Source organism: Haliotis rufescens, unplaced genomic scaffold (assembly GCF_023055435.1).
Source record: "Haliotis rufescens isolate VD_foot unplaced genomic scaffold, xgHalRufe1.0.p SCAF_3, whole genome shotgun sequence".
Lineage (NCBI taxonomy): Eukaryota > Metazoa > Mollusca > Gastropoda > Lepetellida > Haliotidae > Haliotis > Haliotis rufescens.
This window is the reverse complement of record NW_025964001.1, coordinates 62069271-62093077: the sequence shown is the minus strand read 5'-3', so window position 1 is coordinate 62093077 and position 23807 is coordinate 62069271. Positions and strand designations below refer to the sequence as shown.

At 39.6% G+C, this 23807-nt stretch overlaps 1 protein-coding gene across 1 annotated transcript in view; it reads right to left on the bottom strand.

The window, feature by feature from the left end:
* Positions 1–9918: 9918 nt before the first annotated feature.
* The window catches only part of LOC124132351 (5'-3' exoribonuclease 2-like), a 62298-nt gene continuing 48409 nt past the window's right edge, over positions 9919–23807 (bottom strand). Inside the window, exons 31-33 of the mRNA XM_048403234.1 lie at positions 15931–15985; positions 10864–11083; positions 9919–10167 (exon numbers count right to left, since the gene is read on the bottom strand). Of these exons, the coding sequence (XP_048259191.1) occupies positions 10087–10167; positions 10864–11083; positions 15931–15985 (356 nt within the window). The 3' untranslated portion in view covers positions 9919–10086. The remainder of the gene's footprint in view (positions 10168–10863; positions 11084–15930; positions 15986–23807) is intronic.

The following is a 23807-nucleotide window of genomic DNA, read 5'->3' as shown; positions in this document are numbered from 1 at the left end:
TATGGGTTTCCTTAAAGCACGTAAATGTTCTCATTTATTTAAAACCGTCACCACGGACGAAACTGCAGTTTTTTCCAGCAATAATGTTTCAAGCTAACATACTTAAGTTCAAAGTAAAACATGCATGCATTTGCTTAAGGAAATATTGGCGTTTAGCTACTGGTACATAAGTTAACTATAGTATGAATATAACAAGTGTTCACATTATAAAACACGCATACCATTCCTTGTGAAGACTTACACCGACCTCGGCAATACAATAATGAATTAGTATATATGGCTCTGAAAGCATATCAATTTCTATGAATGTTATAACGGAACACTGACATGGTATAAAAAGAATGATAATTTTAAATATTGCTTTCAGAAGGGTACATATATGCATGAAATTCGTTTGGGCTTTGGAATAATAAGATATTCGCAAGAGGTGGGGAATGTACAGTTATTTTTGAAGGCATTTAAACAAAAGTTAAAGGATGGATTAGTCACATGGATAATCACTTCATCTAAAACTCTCTTTTGTATTCTTGACAAAGTAGACACTATATGTGGATAAAAGTGTGTGTAGATGTTGATCGCTGATAAAAAAAGAGACAATTTATGGATAACAACTTCTTTATTTACTGTAATGGTGTCGTTTCGGAACCTTATACCGCTGTCAAGGGAGGCTAAATAATGAACATTGTACAGGATATATATTGTAGGTGGGGGATTAACAGTAACAACAATTGCATACATGAGAGATTAATTCTTGCTTACTTTAAGTCCTTGTTAGAATGTGAGATCTATTTCTTACATATCGACATTCTACACTATAGAACAGCATTGATTAAATTCAGAAGTGGATAGAATTCTCTCTGAATTCAGACATTTCGGAGGAGTTTTCATTATATGATTAAGAAGTAATGTGTTTAGTATGTTCAGTATCTGAAACTGAAAACCATGTATTGTGTAATTACCCTCTGTCTGATCTAGATCGCACTCTGCTGACATGTTAAATAAACATGAATGTATCTCATGGTAGTCCATTACTGAGACCGGAAACACGGCAGTTCTGTTTGCAATATCAACAATGTGTATGCAACGTTCCGCTCAAGAGAAGATATGTACGCCATTTAATGTGTACGCTCCCAAAGTACTTATCACCTTTTGTGAAAAACAGAAAGAAATGAATAACGCCTCACTCATGTCATTTACACAAACACGCACGCACGCACGCACGCACACACACACGCACGCACACACACGCACGCACGCCGCACGCCGCACGCCGCACGCACACACACATACACCATGTTGTCGCCATATCAGTACAGTAATTTTATTTGTGACGTTAAACCCCTCTTTTCACCTCACATTACAGATGCTTACATACATTCTAGTAAGCATTAAGTTCTGTTTTTAGAAAGCGGGCCTAAATATATTCCACGTAATCAATTCTCAGTGAAGCAGTCAATGATGATAGTTAATATTAAACCTTATTACCAAGCATGTCACATGTAACTGTTATCATACGTTACTTTTATTCATCAGCGTCATATAGAAATATATTGTTCTACTGACAGCGGAATATTTCAACATTTGTCATGATTTCAATACATCGTATCGTAAAGGCGGGCTTTGTACGTTGTACGTTCGGGTTCATATTCAAATAATTTTGCCAGATATAAAAGTAAAAATACAGCTATCACAATATTAGTATCACACATTATAAAATAGCTGAAAATTCACACAAAAAAACACACGACAGGAATTGTTCTCCTACATATGCCAATTGTATTTTTAGGGGAAGTTATTACAGCTACTGATTATATTATGCTCTCGTAATATAAAATAGAAGTAACTAAAATATATAAGTATAATCTGTAACTATAATCACTTCTCGCTGAAGATAAAACTGACACATGTAGGAGAGAAATTCGTGTCGTGTGATTATTTTGTGAATTTCTTTATAAATATACAGATATAGATATAGTTATAGATATATACAACTAATAATAAACTTAAAGAACACCACATTCGTTCATCATACGTCAAGACATGACATGACAGATTAACACAATAATATGAAAGACTCGCGTGTGCTTAGCCTCTTCTGAGTAGTATATTTCTTGTACATGCATTATGGGTTGTATGGCCTTAAAAGCATATAAAACTTGACTTGACTTGAAAACGAATCATTGAATGTTTGATAATGCACAATGTAGTTTTACCATCCGTAGAATATTCCGATAGAATTTGTCATACTGTTATGGGAAATATGGGAAAGTTATCCACTCAACCCTTGTCTTGTCTCGACACATTTTGGAGATATCAACAATGAATACCCAAGTCCATTTAATCAATACCGTTTATTCTGAATTTAACAAAGTGTTTTATAGTTTCGCCGGGGTTTTCCAAATCGGGTATAAGAATTTTATCTAGAGTTTGTGCACTAGCTTATCGCATGTCAGGCAAAGCGAAAATCACGTCAAGAATACCCGCGTATTTGTTAACCGAGTTTTTATAAGAACTTACATTGTATTACTGACGTAGGTTCCTCGCGACAAAGGAAAAGTTATAATTTTAAAACTTATTAATTTAACAAAAATTTAAACATTCGATTTAATATACATGTATTTGGCGCAGTGAAATTGTTTATACCATCCATGATCATGTTTTTTATATCAGCGGCTTAACACAACATGCACGTATTCACTGACATAATTTCCTTACGTTAACGAAATCACTCAACATGTGTGTATGGGTTTATATCCATTTTAAATTTTTACTTATAATGCAATGTTTTTAACAAAATGCAAAGTTGTGGCGTGTAGAGCTTAGTCTTAAATCAAGGATTCTGTGGTGAGAATTTAAGTATAGGAGTCATTGGATAGATGAATGAGTGAAATGGTAAGTGAGATAATATGTCCACAGTACTATTTCAATTCCTAACAAATAAAAAAATTGTTTGTATTTGAACTGTTTTCATATATCAGATAGTCCCACGCACAAAGAACCACGAATGTTAAAGCATGTTCAACGGTACAACCACAAACAATCATCGTAGGATTACGTGGCAACACACATTCGGACCACACCCCGAGGTTCAACGCACCCTCCAGTGCCATTGCCTGACATCCATTTCTGCAAGATGTCTTTGATCTTTGACAACGCTTCCCCCGATAAGCACGGTCTCAAAGAGTTCCATCTAATGCCGACGTATTTGACGCCTGTGTAATCAAAGCTTGGCAATACACGGCCATCCATCTATCACTCAGTATCCCTGTACAAAGACAGGTGTATCGCCTCGTGAAAGAAAATATGGTGAAATTATCGACTGTAGTCACAGTGAAAAATTCAGAAATCGGAGCCAGGGCCATATGTCATCCCAAGATTCAGGCAAAACACTATTGATGTTTTTCAAGTGGAACAATCTCAGCGGATTTAGCTGGCGGTGAAATACGCCACATTCACGCAGTAGAAGCGAGAAGTACAGATGGACGCTAATATGCGTTTTTGAGTCGTGTTCTTTTCAAACCCAACCAGCAATTAATTACTAAGATATAGATTTAGAAGTAAGACATGTATGTTTTCAAAGCTTCAGAGATTTCGTTTGGATTAATAATCACACGATTTCGCGAACATTTGTTTATCACGTGTCTTAGGTCTTATCACCTAGATGGGATGCAAACATGACTTGTGTAACGAGATAGGCCATTGTAGACCATGGTCGTTTTTCATGGGATGTCTTTTTTTAAATTAAAATAAAAATGAAATTAAATTATTAAAAATATAAACGGCTGTTATTTTCGTACATCAAGCTTCCCATTTACACACATATACCGGTAGTTAATAAATTAATAACAATTAATAATTTAAAGGAAGCGGTGAGGTAGCCCAGTTGCTAAAGCGTTGGTTCGTCACGGTAAAGACTCGGGTTTGATTCCCTATAAGGGTACAAGGTATGGGGCCTATTCTTTTTCACCCGCCGTGAATTTTCATGAATATTAAAAAGGGGTGTAAAACCATACCCACGTACTGTTATCAAATAAACACGTATTCTCAACATTTGGAAACTGTCGACTATATGTGCCAGGAATTCCTCGGAGACAGGTATGCTCCCTTAGCACGATATCCCTGCTTACAAGAGCGGTTCCACGGGTGGTGGGTGCATGGGTGGCCCAGTCGTCTAAGGCGCCGCAATTCGCTGTGCAGAGTTGCGTCCCTTGGGTGCGCCAGAAACCTATGATCGTGGGTTCGAGCCCCGTTTCGCTCCGATTTTGTGTCTAGTGTTGTCAGCACCATGCCCGTGCACGTGCGTTTCACCAAAGTGGTAAACGTCTAAGACCTGCTTTCCTCCCACATTAATCTGACACGCCGTGATATAATTGGAATACTGTTAAAAGCGGCGTTAAAGCCAACTCACTCACTCAATCATTCTAAAGATCGTTGTCATTTACGTTAAATACACAATCTCAAATGGTACATTTGTACGGCTTTGGAACATGCGATTAACATACCACACGTGAAATGACAGGACACGTTTAGTTAAAATATTTTTGGTTCACCCTTTCAAAACATCATGAAATGCTACGTCTGGACGAAACCCATCAAAAAGTCGGACTGGTTGGGAAATTAGCATGATATGTTTATCAAAAATAGAGTCAACGAGAATGTCAGAATCGGTCGATGAAGAGTAATGTTTTTTCCTACAAGACCGAAGCCATCTACACAAAGAGAGACCAGTGTTGGGAAGAGGTAAGTATTATATGGATCTAGACGTTTGAGACAAACGGGCTGGTGTTGCTGTACACTAGGGGTGTCACGATGAATCGAAATATCGATATATTGCTATTGGTAAGCACTTGAAGTCAATAAATCGATTGTGAAATCAGTTTCCGATCAATAGTATAGGTTTCAGTTGGGAATATCGCTAGTTTCGATTGTATTTACCATATCAATGAAATACATGCAATGCTGTTCAAATTTGTTTTTCTTTTGATCATGAGTGGTAGTAATTTACACATGGTAATGTGGAAGTTTCTTTTTCTTAAATTATCAGGGTAAAGAAAAAACAAATCAGTCATATCTCAAACTTTACTTTTTATTTGTTGTTGTGGTTATCACATTTATAGGAAACTTCAGTTCCAAGGTTTAATTCAACTCTAAAATCCATCTACAATGATACACTGAAAACTATCGATATTTATCGCAATAGTTGCTTGCAATATCAATAGTTATCGCAATAGTGATTTCCAGACCAATAGTCACCCCTACTGTACACTACGACAAGAAACGCCAATTATGCGACAAAAAAATATACTACTCATAAAAAGTTAAAGAGCACCGATGTTTTCATATGACTTCAGTTAATCTGTCATAGCTGGTCGTTTTGCAACACAGGACCCGTGAAGATCCGGGATAGGATAGATCTTCAGCGACCCATGCTTGTCGAAAGAGGCAAGTAACGGGATCGGGTAGTCAGGCTCGCTGACTTGGTTGATGCATGTCATCGTATCCCAAGTGGGTGGATCGATGCGCATGTCAATCACTGGATTGTCTGGTCCAGGGCCCCGTTCCCCAAAGCGATCTTAGCGCTAAGGTGATCGTAAGTCCCATACTTTAACATAGGCTTACGATCATCGTAGCGCTAAGATCGCTTTGAGGATAGGGGCCCAGACTCGATTGTTTACAGACTTGAATATTGCTGAGTGCGGCGTTAAACAATAAAGAAAGAAAGAAAGAAAAGAAAAAAGCAACACAGCTTTCGAAATGGGGGTTAACTTCTTTTGGGTAGTAACAAAACTGCATAGCGAGTTCAACGTGATGCCGGTGATGTTTTCTGGTTAGATAACATAAAGCTTTACCTACACAAGTTGATATTTTTGTCTCGTGAAAATGTTCAGCTTGGCTGTCATCTGTGGTGGTGGAAATCTGGGACATCAGAATACGTTGTCAGTTGTGGTGGAACCAGATCACAAGTAGAATTTCATTGTCCAGTGCAACGATGCCACTCACAGCTGACAAGCCGTATCGAATATGAAAGTATTGTTTTAGCTGCGAAGCCATGTGTGTATTTCTCCCGCTGTTGCCGTCAGACGGGCACTGGCCACCGATACATAACATCTACTTAAGTCCAATGCTGAATGTATCAAAGTGAAAATAACAGTATATCGTCGATTTTATTACACCCCCTTGATCCCAAAGCTTTAGCTGGACATATATTTTGATAGACGTCTAAAAAACACAATGTGGCGGAGCTTTGGGACCGATCATTTGGCATTCTGGGGGAGGGTAGGATGGGATTTTGTACGAGATTAGATATTTGTTCAGCTACTGCTACAAAACCAGATATTATTTTTTTTATTTCAAACTGTGAACCTGAATTCTATTTCAAGAAAAACACCTTGCACCAATTTCATTTTCTGGGCAGGCCATTTTCGCCAGAGAAATCTGACGTTTTGCTGAGGTGCCGTTTTAGCCTGCTGTTCACCATCATATCATGCATGTATAAAAACAGTACAAATATAGGACAGGTGTTGTTAGTTTTTATTTGAATGTCCGAAAATACAACATAAAGTACAATGATATTTTTTTCAGACTTTGAACTTACCCATACGTTTGTATACAAAAACAAATGAATTCGGTTTGAGGAAAGGAAGTCATGTTAAATTCTAACATCACAGTACACTGGTTCAATATTGTTCCACTTATACACTTTGATGGCATGTTTGAGTTCTGAGTTGAATAAATTATTAAGTTTCTCATTTCTCCCAAGACTATTTGCAACAAATATTCTTTGACCCACACTTATTGTAACAAAATTATGTGACAATTGTGGTTAACATATTGCATGAAAATCAGGCATATTTGCAAGTTCAGTAAATGGTTTTTTTAAACGAAGCAAGCAAGAATATTTTCAGAAAAAGACAAATATTCCATGAAAAGTAATGATACTGGAGAATTGAATTGAAAATAAAACTGGATAGTGTTTTTAGCTAAGTACTCATTTCTGCACCTGATATTTACAATGCAATAAGGATGAATCACAGGATACGAAGATAGCATCCAGCCTCTGACACACCGGGCAAGCATAACCTCTTGTCACAGCTCTAAACAGGCCATAAATGCTTATATCAAATAGTGCCTGCTCTCATGAAACAGAAGTCCACGTGGCTCAACACTTTCTTTACTAACTTCGTATTTACACTCCTCAAAACAAGTTAATGAATACCCACAATTAGAGTGAGTGAGTGAGTATGGTTTTACTCTGCTTTTAGCATTATTCCAGCAATATCATGGCGGGGCCAACAATTAGAAGTATGTGTTGCAACAAGCCATGATCGATTAACTAGTCATATGAAAAAATAGGGTGTTCTTTAACTTCTTTTGAGAAGTATAGTTCTGAAGAAAGAGATATTGAATGCGAGTGACTTGATATTGTGAATGAGAATGAAAAAAGTGTAAATACAGATTGTTTTTTCACATTCCTAATAAAGAACCTGTATATTCCTTACAGTGACATATCAATTTGAATATATATTTTCTAACATTTATTTCTATATGAGACTTACATAATGATAAATACTGACTCATTACATGTTCTATTTCAATTATTTTTCATCAATAAGAAATTGGATTTCATTTTCAAAGTTACTAAATAACAGAAAGCCACCATAAAAATTTAGAGTTTTCAAACTTCAACAAATGTCTAGGATTTAAACAAGATTGGAATCAGCCATCATAATCATAACCTGGGTGTAATCATTGCACCTGTCTGGGGATGCAAATAGTGCTCAAAGACAAATATTTCATCAAAACTACTAAAGCCTGAAATACGCAATTTACACTGCATTCATCTTTCCCTTATTGTTAGAAGAGGCTAGTCAAATTAGTGTGAGCAGTTATATACATGTACCTTGTTTCATTTAAAGGATGCTGATAACAAACAACAATGACTTGTTATGCATTTATTAGCATTTATTAAATAACTTTCTCAGTGGAAAAGCAGTACTGAAATCAAGTTTTTAATTGAAATCATATCCTGACAGTTCAATTATTAATTTTATACGTAACGTTTTCATGCTCCAGGTTTCATGTAGTATTAGCATAACAAATTTCCATGACTTACAGATGGGATTGTCACTACTGTGCCAGTTTTCTATGACATAATACCAGCAAAGATGACACAAAAATATAACCAAACTCACTTTATGTCAACTTTTTTTCACTTTGGTCAAAGCATTTATTTGCCGGTCACCCATACATCCCCAGGAAAAAACAGCTGCTAATAACTAAACTTTTCCTTGATAATTCCATGACTTTACAACAACAAAAAACTTTCCAAAATTATTTCAGGCCTGGATATCATAACAAAAATTTCATGATTCCATGCTCCTTAAACCCTGTTTCTTACTGTCCATTAATTCTTCCAAGTTGTCTGGTCATCTATTATTGCCCAACTGGCCTGGAAAACCCTCAACACAAAACTTTCAATATCCTTTTCATACTTATTCTAAATGTTCAATGCAATGTATGTTTCTTTAAAATAACAACATTTCATGTAACCAAATATATACGCAAACTTCTAAAATGATCAGTACCAACATAAAACAACAAAGTCTTCACCAAGTACCAACTGACAAACATAATGGTGTTTCATGAACAGGGTATGACAAATATGATGCTATTCCATGATCAGGGTATGACAAATATGATGCTATTCCATGATTAGGGTATAACAAGTATGATGTTATTCCATGATCAGGGTATAACAAATATGTGCTATTCCATGATCAGGGTATAACAAATATGTGCTATTCCATGATCAGGGTATGCAAAATATGATGCTATTTCATGAACAGGGTATGACAAATATGATGTTATTCCATGATCATGGTATAACAAATATGATGCTATTCCATGATCAGGGTATGCCAAATATGATGTTATTCCATGATCAGGGTATAACAAATATGATGCTACATGTATTTCCAGATCAGGGTATGACAAATATGTTATTTCATGATCAGGGTATGACAAAAATGATGTTATTCCATTATCAGGGTATGCCAAATATGAAATGATGGCACATGAATTCATGAAAAAATTACATGTGTTTCAAAAACCCGACCAACCCAATGTTTCACATGCAACCCAAACGTGTTTTATCACAGCTGGAAACAGCTGTAAAAAAAAACATACTTAAGACTGGAAACGAGTAGATCCTGCATATTATCGTTGCTGCAGCTGTTTTGACCTACAAATTTGATAAACATTGCAACTAACATCAGTTCTAAACAGACCATCCGCGTTACACATCATTAAAAATGAAAACATTAAATTAAAAACAAACCTACCTACCAACCCATAACTGTTGGATCATGTCAGCTGAAACAAGTACTTTTTTCTTGGCCTTATGAAAGCTATGTACATGTTCTTCATCAGTTATGTGGATATCATACACACCTATTTACATGTAAAAGTCAGGACCATGACAGGCAACCATTAATGGACTGACCAGGTGCAGTAGCATTGGATAATGTAATCTCAAACTATTGTGTCCAACAAAACGTTTCATATCAAAGTTGCTAAACGTTCAGCAGAAAAGCACAAAGTCCCTGAAAATACAAATGTGGTTCCATGAAAACAGGACCTTTATTTCTTGTTTACAGATGTTTTTTTGTGAAAAATCTTGGTCAGCAGATGGGAATAAACATAAAACAAAAAACATATTTCAGATTGATATATTTTTCAATTTATCCGAATAAGTTGCCATGTGTGCAGTGTTAGTAAACTATGTCATTGATAAACAGCTTAACTGATTTTCCAGCAGTGCTTAACAGATTTCCTCTAAACACACACTTTTCATAAATACAGAATGTGCAGATGTTTTAAAAAAAATCTTTCAAAAGCCCCACGTTGACATAAACACTTGTATGGCAACTTATTCTTTTGGAAACTGTCAGCCTTGGGTTGTGAAGTGTCTTGAACAATGATGATTGATTGTTGTTTAGGATGTCTACAACACTGATGTTCAGCTGCCTGAATGTAGACCCAGCACCACAGACACACACGTCAGCTCTATCTGGCCTCAGTCTGGGTTCAATACCGCCTGTAGTTACCGCTACCGCTACTGCTACCACTGCCTTGTGGGTATTGTTGCTGTTGGTTGTACGGTCGATACTGAGGACAAAAATAAGTAAAACTGTATCAATTTTAGGGTTCGAATTAATACAGTTTGCAGAATGTTCTCACATGCAATGCTCTCTTGTGCAATAGTGAGTTGGGGATGGTTGCTTAATGTTGCAGGCAGAAATATTCTAGCAATATAACAGCGACATATATATGAGCAGGTCAGTGCCAGACAAACCAGCGGTTGATACAAAGAGCAACAAACCATTCCATTGGGGTACAATCAGCATTAGATATTGGCACTAGTCCTATAGTCCTTGCCAAACTGTCCAATAGTTAAGGTATCAGAAGGACTAGTAGAAATTTTCCCCTTTTAAGGGTGTTGCTATATGTTATCATAATAAGGACTAGTTGACTAACACTGTCAGTTTCTATAGCTGGTACAATGCTTCACAATCAACAGTCACACATTGTGAACATGAAGTAAGTTGACAGGCACAGTAATCCCAATGAGGTTAATCACGTAATTTATTGAATTATCTTTTAAATTAACAGATTAGACAAATGCCAAAAAAAGCAGTTTACATTATCTGCAGTATTGTAATGTATTTCCTGATGTCCTTCGATCAGACTTCACTGAAATACATTAGTTTCTTAAACGAGTGTAGAAACCTTGACATCATACATTCAAACTTATTCAAAAGTTCCATTTTCTTCAGAGCCATTACTCCTGCATGTAACACCTACCCGGTCTTGTCCTGACTGCTGGGACCTCTGATCACCGTATCCCCGTGTCTGACCATCACGACCACCATAGCTGCTACCGTAGCCTCCACCATAACCCTGGGCGCCCCCGCCATAGCCGCTGCTGTAGCCGCCCATCTGACGGCTCCCCTGTCCCCCTCCATACTGATCCATGTTCCTCTGCCACCCTTGGCCTTGGCCTCCTCCTCCTCCTCCCCCTTCACTGTAACACAAGACAAGTAGATCAGTGTGAATGTACACAGGATATGTAGTACTTGTAACAAAAGACTGGATGATGAACATGAAGACGCTGGCATGCTTTAGGAGGAATGCATCTCTCCCCAAGACCTGCAGATGCTGGCATGGTAATGGAGGAATGCATCTCTCCCCAAGACCTGCAGATGCTGGCATGGTAATGGAGGAATGCATCTCTCCCCAACACCTGCAGATGCTGGCATGGTAATGGAGGAATGCATCTCTCCCCAAGACCTGCAGATGCTGGCATGGTAATGGAGGAATGCATCTCTACCCAAGACCTGCAGATGCTGGCATGGTAATGGAGGAATGCATCTCTCCCCAAGACCTGCAGATGCTGGCATGGTAATGGAGGAATGCATCTCTCCCCAAGACCTGCAGATGCTGGCATGGTAATGGAGGAATGCATCTCTCCCCAAGACCTGCAGATGCTGGCATGGTAATGGAGGAATGCATCTCTACCCAACACCTGCAGATGCTGGCATGGTAATGGAGGAATGCATCTCTCCCCAAGACCTGCAGATGCTGGCATGGTAATGGAGGAATGCATCTCTCCCCAACACCTGCAGATGCTGGCATGGTAATGGAGGAATGCATCTCTACCCAACACCTGCAGATGCTGGCATGGTAATGGAGGAATGCATCTCTCCCCAAGACCTGCAGATGCTGGCATGGTAATGGAGGAATGCATCTCTCCCCAACACCTGCAGATGCTGGCATGGTAATGGAGGAATGCATCTCTACCCAACACCTGCAGATGCTGGCATGGTAAAGGAGGAATGCATCTCTACCTAACACCTGCAGATGCTGGCACGGTAAAGGAGGAATGTTTCAGTTTCTCCCATGTCCAAACATGGTAAGAAAGACATTTGTCTACAGTCTGGCAACCTCATTGATTGATTGATTAATTGTTGTTTAACACCGCACTCAGCAATATTCCAGCTATATGACATCAGTCTGTGAATAATCGAGTCTGGACCAGGCATTCCAGTGATTGATATCATAAGCGTCAATCCACACAATTGGGATATGATGATATGCATCGACCAAGTCAGGGAGCCTGACCACCCAATCCTGTTAGTCAAATCTTACAACAAGCACAGTCGCCTTTTACAGCAAAATGAAATATTTGATTTGATATTTGAATAATGATTTGACACATATGCTCATGTCCAGGGAGTGGGTGCATCTAATTTTGGTGTTCAGGCTACACCCAGTAATAGCTTTAGGGCCCCATGCTGGAGACATGTGACCCGTTACACTTGATTTCCAATAATATTACTGATGTCACATCACTTCACATGCTAAAAAGCTTTAAGTCTTTCACAGATGGGGATTCCAATGAAGATTGAAGAAAGTATGCCATTGCCACTCCAAACTATGAAAGAAGTTCTTACCAGAATAGAAATATTAGTTATATGTAACAATATACAGTAGATCTACAATTTTGAGTTGTAATGATTCAAACTTTTTTCCACCAGGATTTGCAATGCAAATTATTTGCATCCATTCCCAAGTTTGTTTGCTTCCAGGATGAACTATTTTCCATCCAGTGACCATGATTATCTATTAAACAATATCATATATTTGTGGAAATCAAATCATCTTCTGCTAAGAAAATCAAACCCATACAGGCACGCATCCTCCCCCTCACGTCTTCTCCCTCTTCAGACATAGCACAGCCACACCATAGCCCTGGGAGAACACTACTAGTCTTTTTCAAACAGTTGTTGTGAATAAGTCAAGAAGCAACAAGGATCCAACCACCATCTTTACATATGTTGTACATTGTCAGCCTCCCAAGCTAGGAGGAGGATGGCTGGTGTGAAAGGGCCGGCGATGAGAGTCAAGACTTGTCTTGTCAGTGTCAGGCCCATTAGAAGAAAGGTGCGAGCCATTGATGGTCACAGGTGTGACGCTGATTAGGGACAACAACAATTACGCCAGGAAAGCTGTTTTCCGTGTCGCTGGGCGGGTCATTGCCTGACCCCCACTCGTGGGGACGGCATAGAGGGGCCGGACAATCCAGGCCCTCAAAGCCGGGACAAGCGATTTGACCTAGGACAATACTGCTTGTTAAACACCGCTCTCGAGAGGGAGGGTACAAAGATTGCTCAGCGACAGGACCCCAGCAGGGGGCAGGGCACGAATGGCCAGAGGTGGGGTCAATCGTTCTGTCAGTAGGGGGTGGAGGTCAATTGGGGTGGGGGACAATCTGAGGGAATAATGAGAATGTCAACATCTGCAGTGTTCGTGCGGACCAGTCAATCATCTGTATCGTATACACAAGCTACAGACCATCACTTCCTCCGCCATTGTTTCACAAAGTAGCCATCTTGACATCTGCTTAACAAGAGGAGTCGACGAGAATGGCCGGCATCCTCATGGCCATTGCGTATGTCATTTAGATGGCGTAAGACACAAGGGCAGGTGAGAGGGTGGGAGGAGGTTCTAAACGCACCTCAAACCCTCTCAGCCGACATGAAGCCTAGCCGTGAGAGCTGGCAATCTCATCATGCCCTCTCCAAACCACTGAAACAGATAGTGATAGCTGCTTCAGCTTCTCAGCTCAGCCTGCGACCAAGACGCCGTCTCCACATCGGCAGCTCCGCACACATCACACACCATCATCTACTGCACCTCACGCAATACTCCATCACAGATAGACATCTCAAATAACTCATATTCAATTAATTTGTTACCTCTTCCAAAACACACACCCATGGAATACAGTTACAAATAAGCCTCACTAATAACTACCCTTCAGTGTCTACCATGACTGACAACACTCATTCCGAACTCTCACAAAGGGGACCGTTGGATTTTGAAAATCACATTCCAGAGGACGCATAGGAAAATTTATCCTTATTAAATTCAAAAACTGGAACAAATTATCAGTTCATCATACAACCATACTACAATTAATTCCAACACCCCAGGACAAATTTACAACAAAAACTACTGGTCAATTTCATTATGGACCACAACATCAGACAAATTACAAGGTTCAAATTGTGGCCAAGATTGAAGCTGCTGGCCATTGAGTGGCCGCTTGACCAGCGCTTGGCTCCCTGCCGGGAGGAACCCTAATCAACAGCAACACCGCAATCATCTCATTGTCATTAAGACCCTCTATGATGACAGGCTTCACATGAAAATCAAATCAATCTCATTTAAACGGCAGCGGTAAGCTTGACGTGATCCGTGGCGGGCCGTAGTCACACAAATATAAAGCTGGTTGGGGTATCACGCTCTCTGTCAGTGCATTAGTCCATGTGCTTATTTCCTCTTTAAGACTATCATATGATGAGAGGACTGACAGAAACATATGCCCGTGTCGTGGTTCATTCAGCAGCTGACTGACGAGGATGGGATGATTCCATGTATTACCCTAGTTTTATCTACCAGGATCTGTTAGCCCCATCATACTTTCTATGTTTACTTTCTATTTTAATTACACTGTATGTTGAACAGTTTATTCTCACCAAACCCTCGGGGGGAGGGGGTCACAGAGTACAAGAGTAATACTAACACATTCATTATAGATATGTGACAAGATGACATTTTAAATATTTCATTAATAAATCTCAAAAGGTTCTTCTGATGAGCTTATAGCCAACACAAAAATACAAAAATCTATGTCTTGACAGAGCCTGGCATCTCAAGAAATAATTAAATTCCTCTGGAGGAGAGACACAGAGGTACAGATCTTAGTAAACATATCTGAATAAGAATTGGAAAACTAGAGTTGCAGAGTGAAATCTTGTCATCTTTCCGAGGCAAGAGAGTTAACTGCCTTTAAAAGTCCAGTTTCCTGCCTTTAAAAGTCCAGTTTCCACTCATGCCGAACTAGGCTTGTATTATGGAGTGACATTTTGGCTGGACTAATGAGTCTATACATAATCCAGTTCAAAATCCAGTTTGTAATCTGTCATGCATGTGCACCACCAACTCGTTGTCAACAGATATTTTCCAAATCTTTTCATGTTTTTTATCAAGGTACTCAGGTGATTTGATGCACTTCGCGATGTTTTATCACAATATAGATACTGATTATCGATCAGATCGTCCTGACCTGGCGCCACCATTTGGTTTGAAGCAAATGCCAGTGATATGAGAGGTGGCATCTGATTGGTCCACAGGAGAGGCTTAGAAGGGACATCACTCATAACAGCCACTGGTGGTGCTACGACTGTGTCCAAGAATTCCAGCCTAGTTTGGCAAGTGTGGAGACTGGACTTTTATAGTCAGTTAACTCTTGCCTCGGGAAGACGGATCTTGTCAGCTTGAAGTACTGTTGATCATTACATACAAGTCAAGGATGGCAAAGAGTCCATAAGTATCCATAAGTGAGTGAGTGAGTTGGGTTTTACGCCGCTTTAAACAGTATTCCAGTTATATCACGGCGTGTCAGCTTAATGTGGGAGGAAAGCCCGAAGAGATGCAGGTCTCAGACGTTTACCACTTCGGTGAAACCCGCGAGCACTGGTATGGTGCTGACAAACCTAGACACATAATCGGGGCGAACCAGGATTGGAAGCCACAATCATAGGTTTCTGGCGTGCCCAAGGGACGCAACTCTGCACAGCGAATATCGCCACTCGTGTGCCCGATTCTGGAGGAACCATGAAGTTACATCCTCTTAAAATATACACTACTCAGTTAATCTATAGTAATATGAAAGAAAAGGGTGAAACAGGAGGAAAACTGTTTTTTCTTCTTCGAAAAATAACCGAAAGGACGGATGTATTCGCAATAAACATTGTTTCAAATGCTGCTCACAAAAGTGCAACCCACTTCCCTTTTCATACTGACCTTCGTCCACCACCTCCACTACTGCCGCCGCTGTAGCCTCCATACTGACTCCCACCTGTAACAAAGCAACAAATAGGTAGAGACAGTGCTGTAAATTCGGTTTAACACCGCCTTGAGCAGTATTTCAGTTACATCACGGCATGCATCCTATGACTTTGGTCACAACTCCAGAAGTATAACAGCAACATCAGCAAGGATGAAGATGATGTTAATGTTGGAGATTTTACGAATGCTTCCTGTGGAACAAATTATGCACTCTGGGCACACCTTGAAAATATTGATAAGATGACAAAAAATTACATCATATGGGAAGAATGGGAATAATATGGATCTAGAGCAGTAACACTAGGATAAAGGTCCTGCTGAGGTTATTTCATGGGAAGTGGTATTGTCTGGAATAAGAAGATTGGGTGTTTTATATCCTACCGTTTAATTTTGACTTCATTAGGGAATGCCTTGTTGTAATTCTATGAGTTGGTGAGTAGTTGTTTTGATGATCATCTTATTTAAGAGATAGATATGGTGTGATTGGTGGTGTTGGCATTAGAATATCTCAGCTTATATCCTCCACTGAGAGACAATGTTTATGGCTATTTCAGTTTGTGTGGCCCTGCAGAACCTAACTTGACAGTTGTTGTTGCTTTAAGTGTTTAAGAGGTCGACTTCTGCCTTAACAATTTCGGCTGACCTGTCCCTCTTTGGGACTCGTGTGTGAGTAGGGTACACGTATCTATTGCGAGTTTGGTATTCACAGAATTTCTGTTTTTGTATTGATATGATTTCTATTTCCATATATTGATATATTTTTTCATTTTTATCTTTGGCTGTTCTGTTTATATACGTTCGAGTAGCTGTCCATCTCTCAGAAATAAGGTTAGTTTGGCCTTCGCTATTGCATCTCTTGGCTTTAGGAGATCTATGACAGATAGCGGGTCTAACTGTAATTCTTGTTTAAACCGAGCCCGGGCTGGGGCGTGGTCTTGACATTCCAGTAACAAGTGAGCAATGGATTCAGGTTGATTGCAAGATGGACAAACCTTGTCATAGTGCTATTTGTGACCTAGTCTGAGGCGTGAGATGGAAATTTCAACTTTCATCTCATTTGAGTAAGAGTTTGGCTTTTGGTGGATCTTGGGTAGAATTTTGTATAACCTTCTGCCGATCATACTTGCGTCCCACTGGGCTTGCCATCTTTTGGCTATGGAGGCTTTGATTTTGATTTTTATCTCTGGTTTACTAGAGGGAATAACTTGACAGTAAAAGATGACTTGACTCATACCCATGTCATCTTCAGCACCGGATGGGCAATTATTCATGACAAGATCAGATGAAATAAAATACAACCTCAAGGGACAAACCTACAATACCTCACTAATACATCAACGAGCAGCCCAACTTACAATAACACTCAACCTGTCCCCATTATAATCAGCCAACCATGTGCACCAGCATAACACCAATCAGCTCAATATGCCTGCTTAATTCCCCACACCTAACTGCTCTGCTCTAACAGGACATTACATGGTCTGTATACTCAGGTGAACACTGGACAAGGCTGCCAAGGCTGACCACGCTGACGTAACATCCTCAGAATTCTCTAGCTTACATCATTGTCTGCCTGGCATCACGCTGGCTGAGGACCAAGCCCCAACACAAACGCTCTCCCTAAATCCATTTACTGGCAGGCGAGTGAAAGGCTGTCATGGCCTCTCCATGTGTTCGAGATACCTGAACATAATGGTTAATCTGGGTGAGGGGCTGTTGGGAGTCGGTAATGGGCAGGATATTATCATAAGTGAGAGTCCTTGTACCTGCTGAAGCGATGTAAAGTAGATGAGGAGATAATCTCCTCCTTGTTTTACAGGTGAGAAAAATCACAGGTGTGCATGTCAGTGTTAAGCTACTGTTGGCACTTGAAGCAGGTAGACTGGAACTAAACTAGTGGCAAGGGCATTCCTTACTGCTCTATCTTATACCTATACTATTGATTAGCTGGAGTCCCCTCCATCGACTTAATCACTGCCCAGTGCTGTTCCTTCCAACCATACACAATCTCATTACAGACACTTAACTCACACGCTCCAATGAACACTGCAACACCCAACTTAGTGAGTAGCCTCTAATAGCACTTCCAACAACTTAACATGTGATTGAGTGGAAGTTGTGAAATGCCAGTCAGCATTATTTCAGATAAATCACAGCAGCCTATAAATATCTGTCTGGACCAGGCAAACCAGTGATTGAAAGCATGAGAACTGATCCATATCACAGGGTACAATGGCATGATCCATCCAACAGGGTAAAATGGCATGATCCATACCACAGGGTACAATGGCATGATCCATCCCACAGGGTACAATGGTATGATCCATCCCACAGGGTACAATGGCATGATCCATACCACAGGGTACAATGGCATGATCCATACCACAGGGTACAATGGCATGATCCACCCCACAGGGTACAATGGCATGATCCATCCCACAGGGTACAAAAACATGATCCATACCACAGGGTACAATGGCATGACCCATACCACAGGGTACAATGATCCATACCACAGGGTACAATGGCATGACCCATACCACAGGGTACAATGGCATGACCCATACCACAGGGTACAATGATCCATGCCACAGGGTACAATGATCCATACAAGGTACAATGACCAATACCACAGGGTACAATGATCCATACCACAGGGTACAATGACATGACCCATACCACAGGGTACAATGGCATGACCCATACCACAGGGTACAATGACCCATACCACAGGGTACAATGACCCATACCACAGGGTACAATGACAGGCATTCAGCCAAGCCACAGAGCCTGACAACCCAACTCCTAGTAAATCAGAAAGCTCACAACAGTCATTTCACATAGAGAGTGAGTGAGTTGGGTTTAACGCCGCTTTTAACAGTATTCCAGTTATATCACGGCATGTCAGCCTAACATGGGAGGAAAGCTCAAAGTGATGCAGGTCTCAGACGTTTACCACTTTGGTGAAACCCATGAGCATGGTATGGTGCTGACAAACCTAGAAACATAATCGGTGCAAACCGGGATTCGAACCCGCAATCATAGGTTTCTGGCGTGCCCAAGGAACTCAACTCTGCACAGGGAATCGCTGCCATTGCCACCCGTGCCCCCCTCATTAGACATAGACATAGACACAGTTACAAACATCGAGACTGTCGCCACTGGCTTATTAAAGACCCTGGTTTACTTCTCTACATGGGTACAATTTGTGAAGACTCTTCTTGAAGCCACTCTCCAGCAGGTTCCCAAATGGGAAGAACGGTGCTAAATCGGCACAGAAACCAAACTCCCTCCTAAACTGCCCACAGAACACTCTCCTCAAAAAGTTGGAATGGTACTATAGGTCAAGTGGAACCCTAGTGTTGAATGATTTTCCTGATGACAGAACCAACAGAAATACACGAACACTCTACAAGCCAAAACAATCCACTTTCAAGCTTCAAAGGAACTCATTATTTGTGCGAACATTTCTTTCCTGTACAATGGAATCCTCGTCAACCCTGAAAGCCTTCCTTACATCCAGATGATCTGCATCAGATGTGCCAGCCAACTAAAAAGTTTCTCTATAGTGTATTCCATCCACGTATCTACTAATTTGGATCTGCAAAAAATTACAAAAAACATCCTGCACTTTTACCTGCACATGATGGTTTTATAAAGCTGACATATGAATGTTGTTTTCATATTGCTGAAATATGAGTGTTGTTTATATGAAGCTGACATATGAATGTTGTTTTTATGAAGCTGACATATGAACGTTGTTTTTATGAAGCTGATATATGAACGTTGTTTTTATGAAGCTGACATATGAATGTTGTTTGTATGAAGCTGACATATGAATGTTGTTTGTATGAAGCTGATATATGAATGTTGTTTGTATGAAGCTGACATATGAATGTTGTTTTCATTATGGTGAAATATGAGTGTTGTTTTTAATGAAGCTGACATATGAATGTTGTTTTAATGAAGCTGACATATGAATGTTGTTTTTATGAAGCTGACATGAATGTTGTTTTTATGAAGCTGACATATGAATGTTGTTTTTATGGAGCTGACATATGAATGTTGTTTTCATTATGGTGAAATATGAGTTGTTTTTATGAAGCTGACATATGAATGTTGTTTTCATAATGCTGAAATATGAGTGTTGTTTTTATGAAGCTGACATATGAATGTTGTTTTTATGAAGCTGACATATGAGTGTTGTTTTCATTATGGTGAAATTTGAGTTGTTTTTATGAAGCTGACATATGAATGTTGTTTTCATAATGCTGAAATATGAGTGTTGTTTATATGAAGCTGACATATGAGTGTTGTTTTTATGGAGCTGACATATGAATGTTGTTTTCATTATGGTGAAATATGAGTTGTTTTTATGAAGCTGACATATCAATGTTGTTTGTATGAAGCTGATATATGAATGTTGTTTTCATAATGCTGAAATATGAGTGTTGTTTTTATGAAGCTGACATATGAGTGTTGTTTTTATGAAGCTGACATATGAATGTTGTTTTTATGGAGCTGACATATGAGTGTTGTTTTTATGAAGCTGACATATGAATGTTGTTTTTATGAAGCTGACATATGAATGTTGTTTTTATGAAGTTGACATATCAATGTTGTTTTTATGAAGCTGACATATGAGTGTTGTTTTTATGAAGCTGATATATGAATGTTGTTTTTATGAAGCTGACATATGAATGTTGTTTTTATGGAGCTAACATATGAATGTTGTTTTTATGGAGCTGACATATGAATGTTGTTTTTATGGAGCTGACATATGAGTGTTGTTTTTATGAAGCTGACATATGAATGTTGTTTTTATGAAGCTGACATATGAATGTTGTTTTTATGAAGCTGACATATGAGTGTTGTTTTTATGAAGCTGACATATGAATGTTGTTTTTATGGAGCTGACATATGAGTGTTGTTTTTATGAAGCTGACATATGAATGTTGTTTTTATAATGCTGACATATGAATGTTGTTTTTATAATGCTGACATATGAATGTTGTTTTTATGGAGCTGACATATGAATGTTGTTTTTATGGAGCTGACATATGAATGTTGTTTTTATGAAGCTGATATATGAATGTTGTTTTTATGAAGCTGATATATGAATGTTGTTTTCATAATGGTGAAATATGAGCGTTGTTTTATGAAGCTGATATATGAACGTTGTTTTTATGAAGCTGACATATGAATGATGTTTTTATGAAGCTGACATATGAGTGTTGTTTTTATGCTGTTTTCACCAAAAGCATAATCCCAAAACCAGGAATGTGTCTTTTACAGTGTCAGGGAGCTTTGATCATATTGGATGAGTGGGCGTTCTTCTACCCAGCAGTCACCAGTATTCCAGCACCCGCAGCAGCCTGTAAGTAAGTCTGGGTCAAGAACACCAGAGGTTGAAGGCATGGACAAACATCGAGACTGTCGGCACAGTGGCATGAACAGACCCTGGTCTTCTTCTCTATGTGGATACAATGTGTTGCCTCTTCTTGAAGGCACACCCCAAATAGATGGAATGGTGCTAATGTGGCACCAAACCAAACTCCCTCTCAAACTGCCCAAAGAACACTATCACTTTCAATTTTGTTTGTTTGCTTGTTTGTTGTTAAACACCACATATTTCAGTACACGGTGTAAGTCTGTAAATAATCGAGTCTGGACAAGACAATCCAGTGATTGACATCATGAGCATCAATCTACACATTTGGGATAAGACATTGTCAACCAAGTCAAGTCAGCAAGCCTGACCATCCGATCCCGTTAGTCATCTCTAACAACAAGCATGGCTTGCTGAAGGCCAATTCGAGCCCGGACCTTCGCGGGTGTATCACTGCGAAGGATACAATATCAGTCATGTTGATAACATGTTCACTCAAATCTTTCCACAACATCTTCCTGACAATCCAAGCTGACAGAAATCAACTACTTACATGACAATAACAATATCCCCTACATATCCATCTTAATAGCAATATCCACATCACAGGCCACTCCATTCAAGCAGGTGACAAACTTACCCTGAAGAGAGTACATGGCAGGTGCTTTGTTTATTGTACAATTGCAATTAGTGCTGGGTAAGGGTGAAGCTCTGCTGTGAAGGAGCTGCCACCCCGAGGTAGAGGGCCGGTCTCTATTCACTCCTCACCTTTCAGGGATAGACACTCAGGTAGGTAGGTAAGTAGTAGGTGCTTGACCAAGTGGCTTTACATCTTGACATGGTTACATCACCATCTGAAGAGATGTGATTAACCTTCCAGGGACAGGCAAGATGGCCTAGGCTTGGCTAGAAGGGATTAGTGGTTGTTTCTGGATTAATGCTGGGTTTTGTTCTGATCTGAATAGGTCTAACCTAGCTTGTAAAGTTAAGGGGTAAATCACCTCTTATTTGTGTTTCTGGTTTATGAGTAGTCTGTGACGGACAATATTGTGCAATTGGGTCAAAATTACAAAATGATTTGATCAATTGTTTGATTACAACATAACTATGGCCCATGTTCATACTCCCTGGACCAATGTAAATATTCCCTGGACCTGTGTCCATATTCCCTGGATCAATGTTAATATTACCTGGACCAATGTTAATATTCCCTGGACCTGTGTCCATATTCCCTGGATCAATGTTAATATTACCTGAACCAATGTTCATATTCCTTGGACCAATGTTCATATTCCCTGGATCAATGTTAATATTACCTGGACCAATGTCCATATTCCCTGGATCAATGTTCATATTCCCTGGATCAATGTTCATATTCCTTGGATCAATGTTCATATTCCTTGGACCAATGTTCATATTCCCTGGACCTGTGTTCAATTCCCTGGACCACGTTCATATTCCCTGGATCATTGTTAATATTACCTGGACCAATGTTAATATTACCTGGACCAATGTTCATATTCCCTGGACCAACGTTCATGTCTCCTGGACCAAACAATACCCCAACAAACTTCCCGACAACCCTGTCCACAACCATCACATCCAATGAAAGCTGACAAACCACAGCAACTGACGATACTTGACATGGTATTAACAATACTCTTCTTTCAGTAACCAAACCCAAAGCATACCTACTGTTCAATTATTATCAATCTCCACGAAAGATTAAATCTTCACATGTGAAGAGATGACTAACAACGTTTAATTTCATACTTAAATGCCCTACAACCGCTCGCTACAACGTCTCCACAACTTGTGTATCTCCTATCTACACAACACTCTTCACACACTCTCAAAATATTATCTCTATCAAGTGAACTTCTTCATCCCACATCTGTTGATGGCAACAAGGATGCCCTGAAACAAAATGTCTTCATCGGTGCTATCTTAGCATACTGAGATTGAGAGAGTTTGTTAAACCAAAACACAAAGACGTGCTATGTTTCAATACCTGGGGGCTGTAGATACAATCAATGCCTCACTGGCTGTGAAAATCTTTACGAAGAGGCGACAAATCAAACAATCAGATATATTCATAACAGATAAGTTTTGAATTTAGTTGTATGTGTCAATTATTGTGTCCATTACACTGTGAGCAAAGTGGTACGCTAAGTCCCATGATGGCAGGACAAGCAGGACGATCAGCCACTTGCAGCCTCTTGAGTACCTTACCTCGGCCTGAAAGGATCTTCAGACAGCCGGAGTACCGCTTAAACATCGGAATTATTGCATGTAAAAACATGTCACACGAAAGAAGAAAATGAAGGAGACACATGTAGAAAATGCAAAACAGTCAGGCAAGTGTGGTGAAGCTCGTCGGAGACGGATCAAGTGCTGTATCTTGAGGTGGGAAGACAAAGCTAGCATACCCTTCAGGAACTCA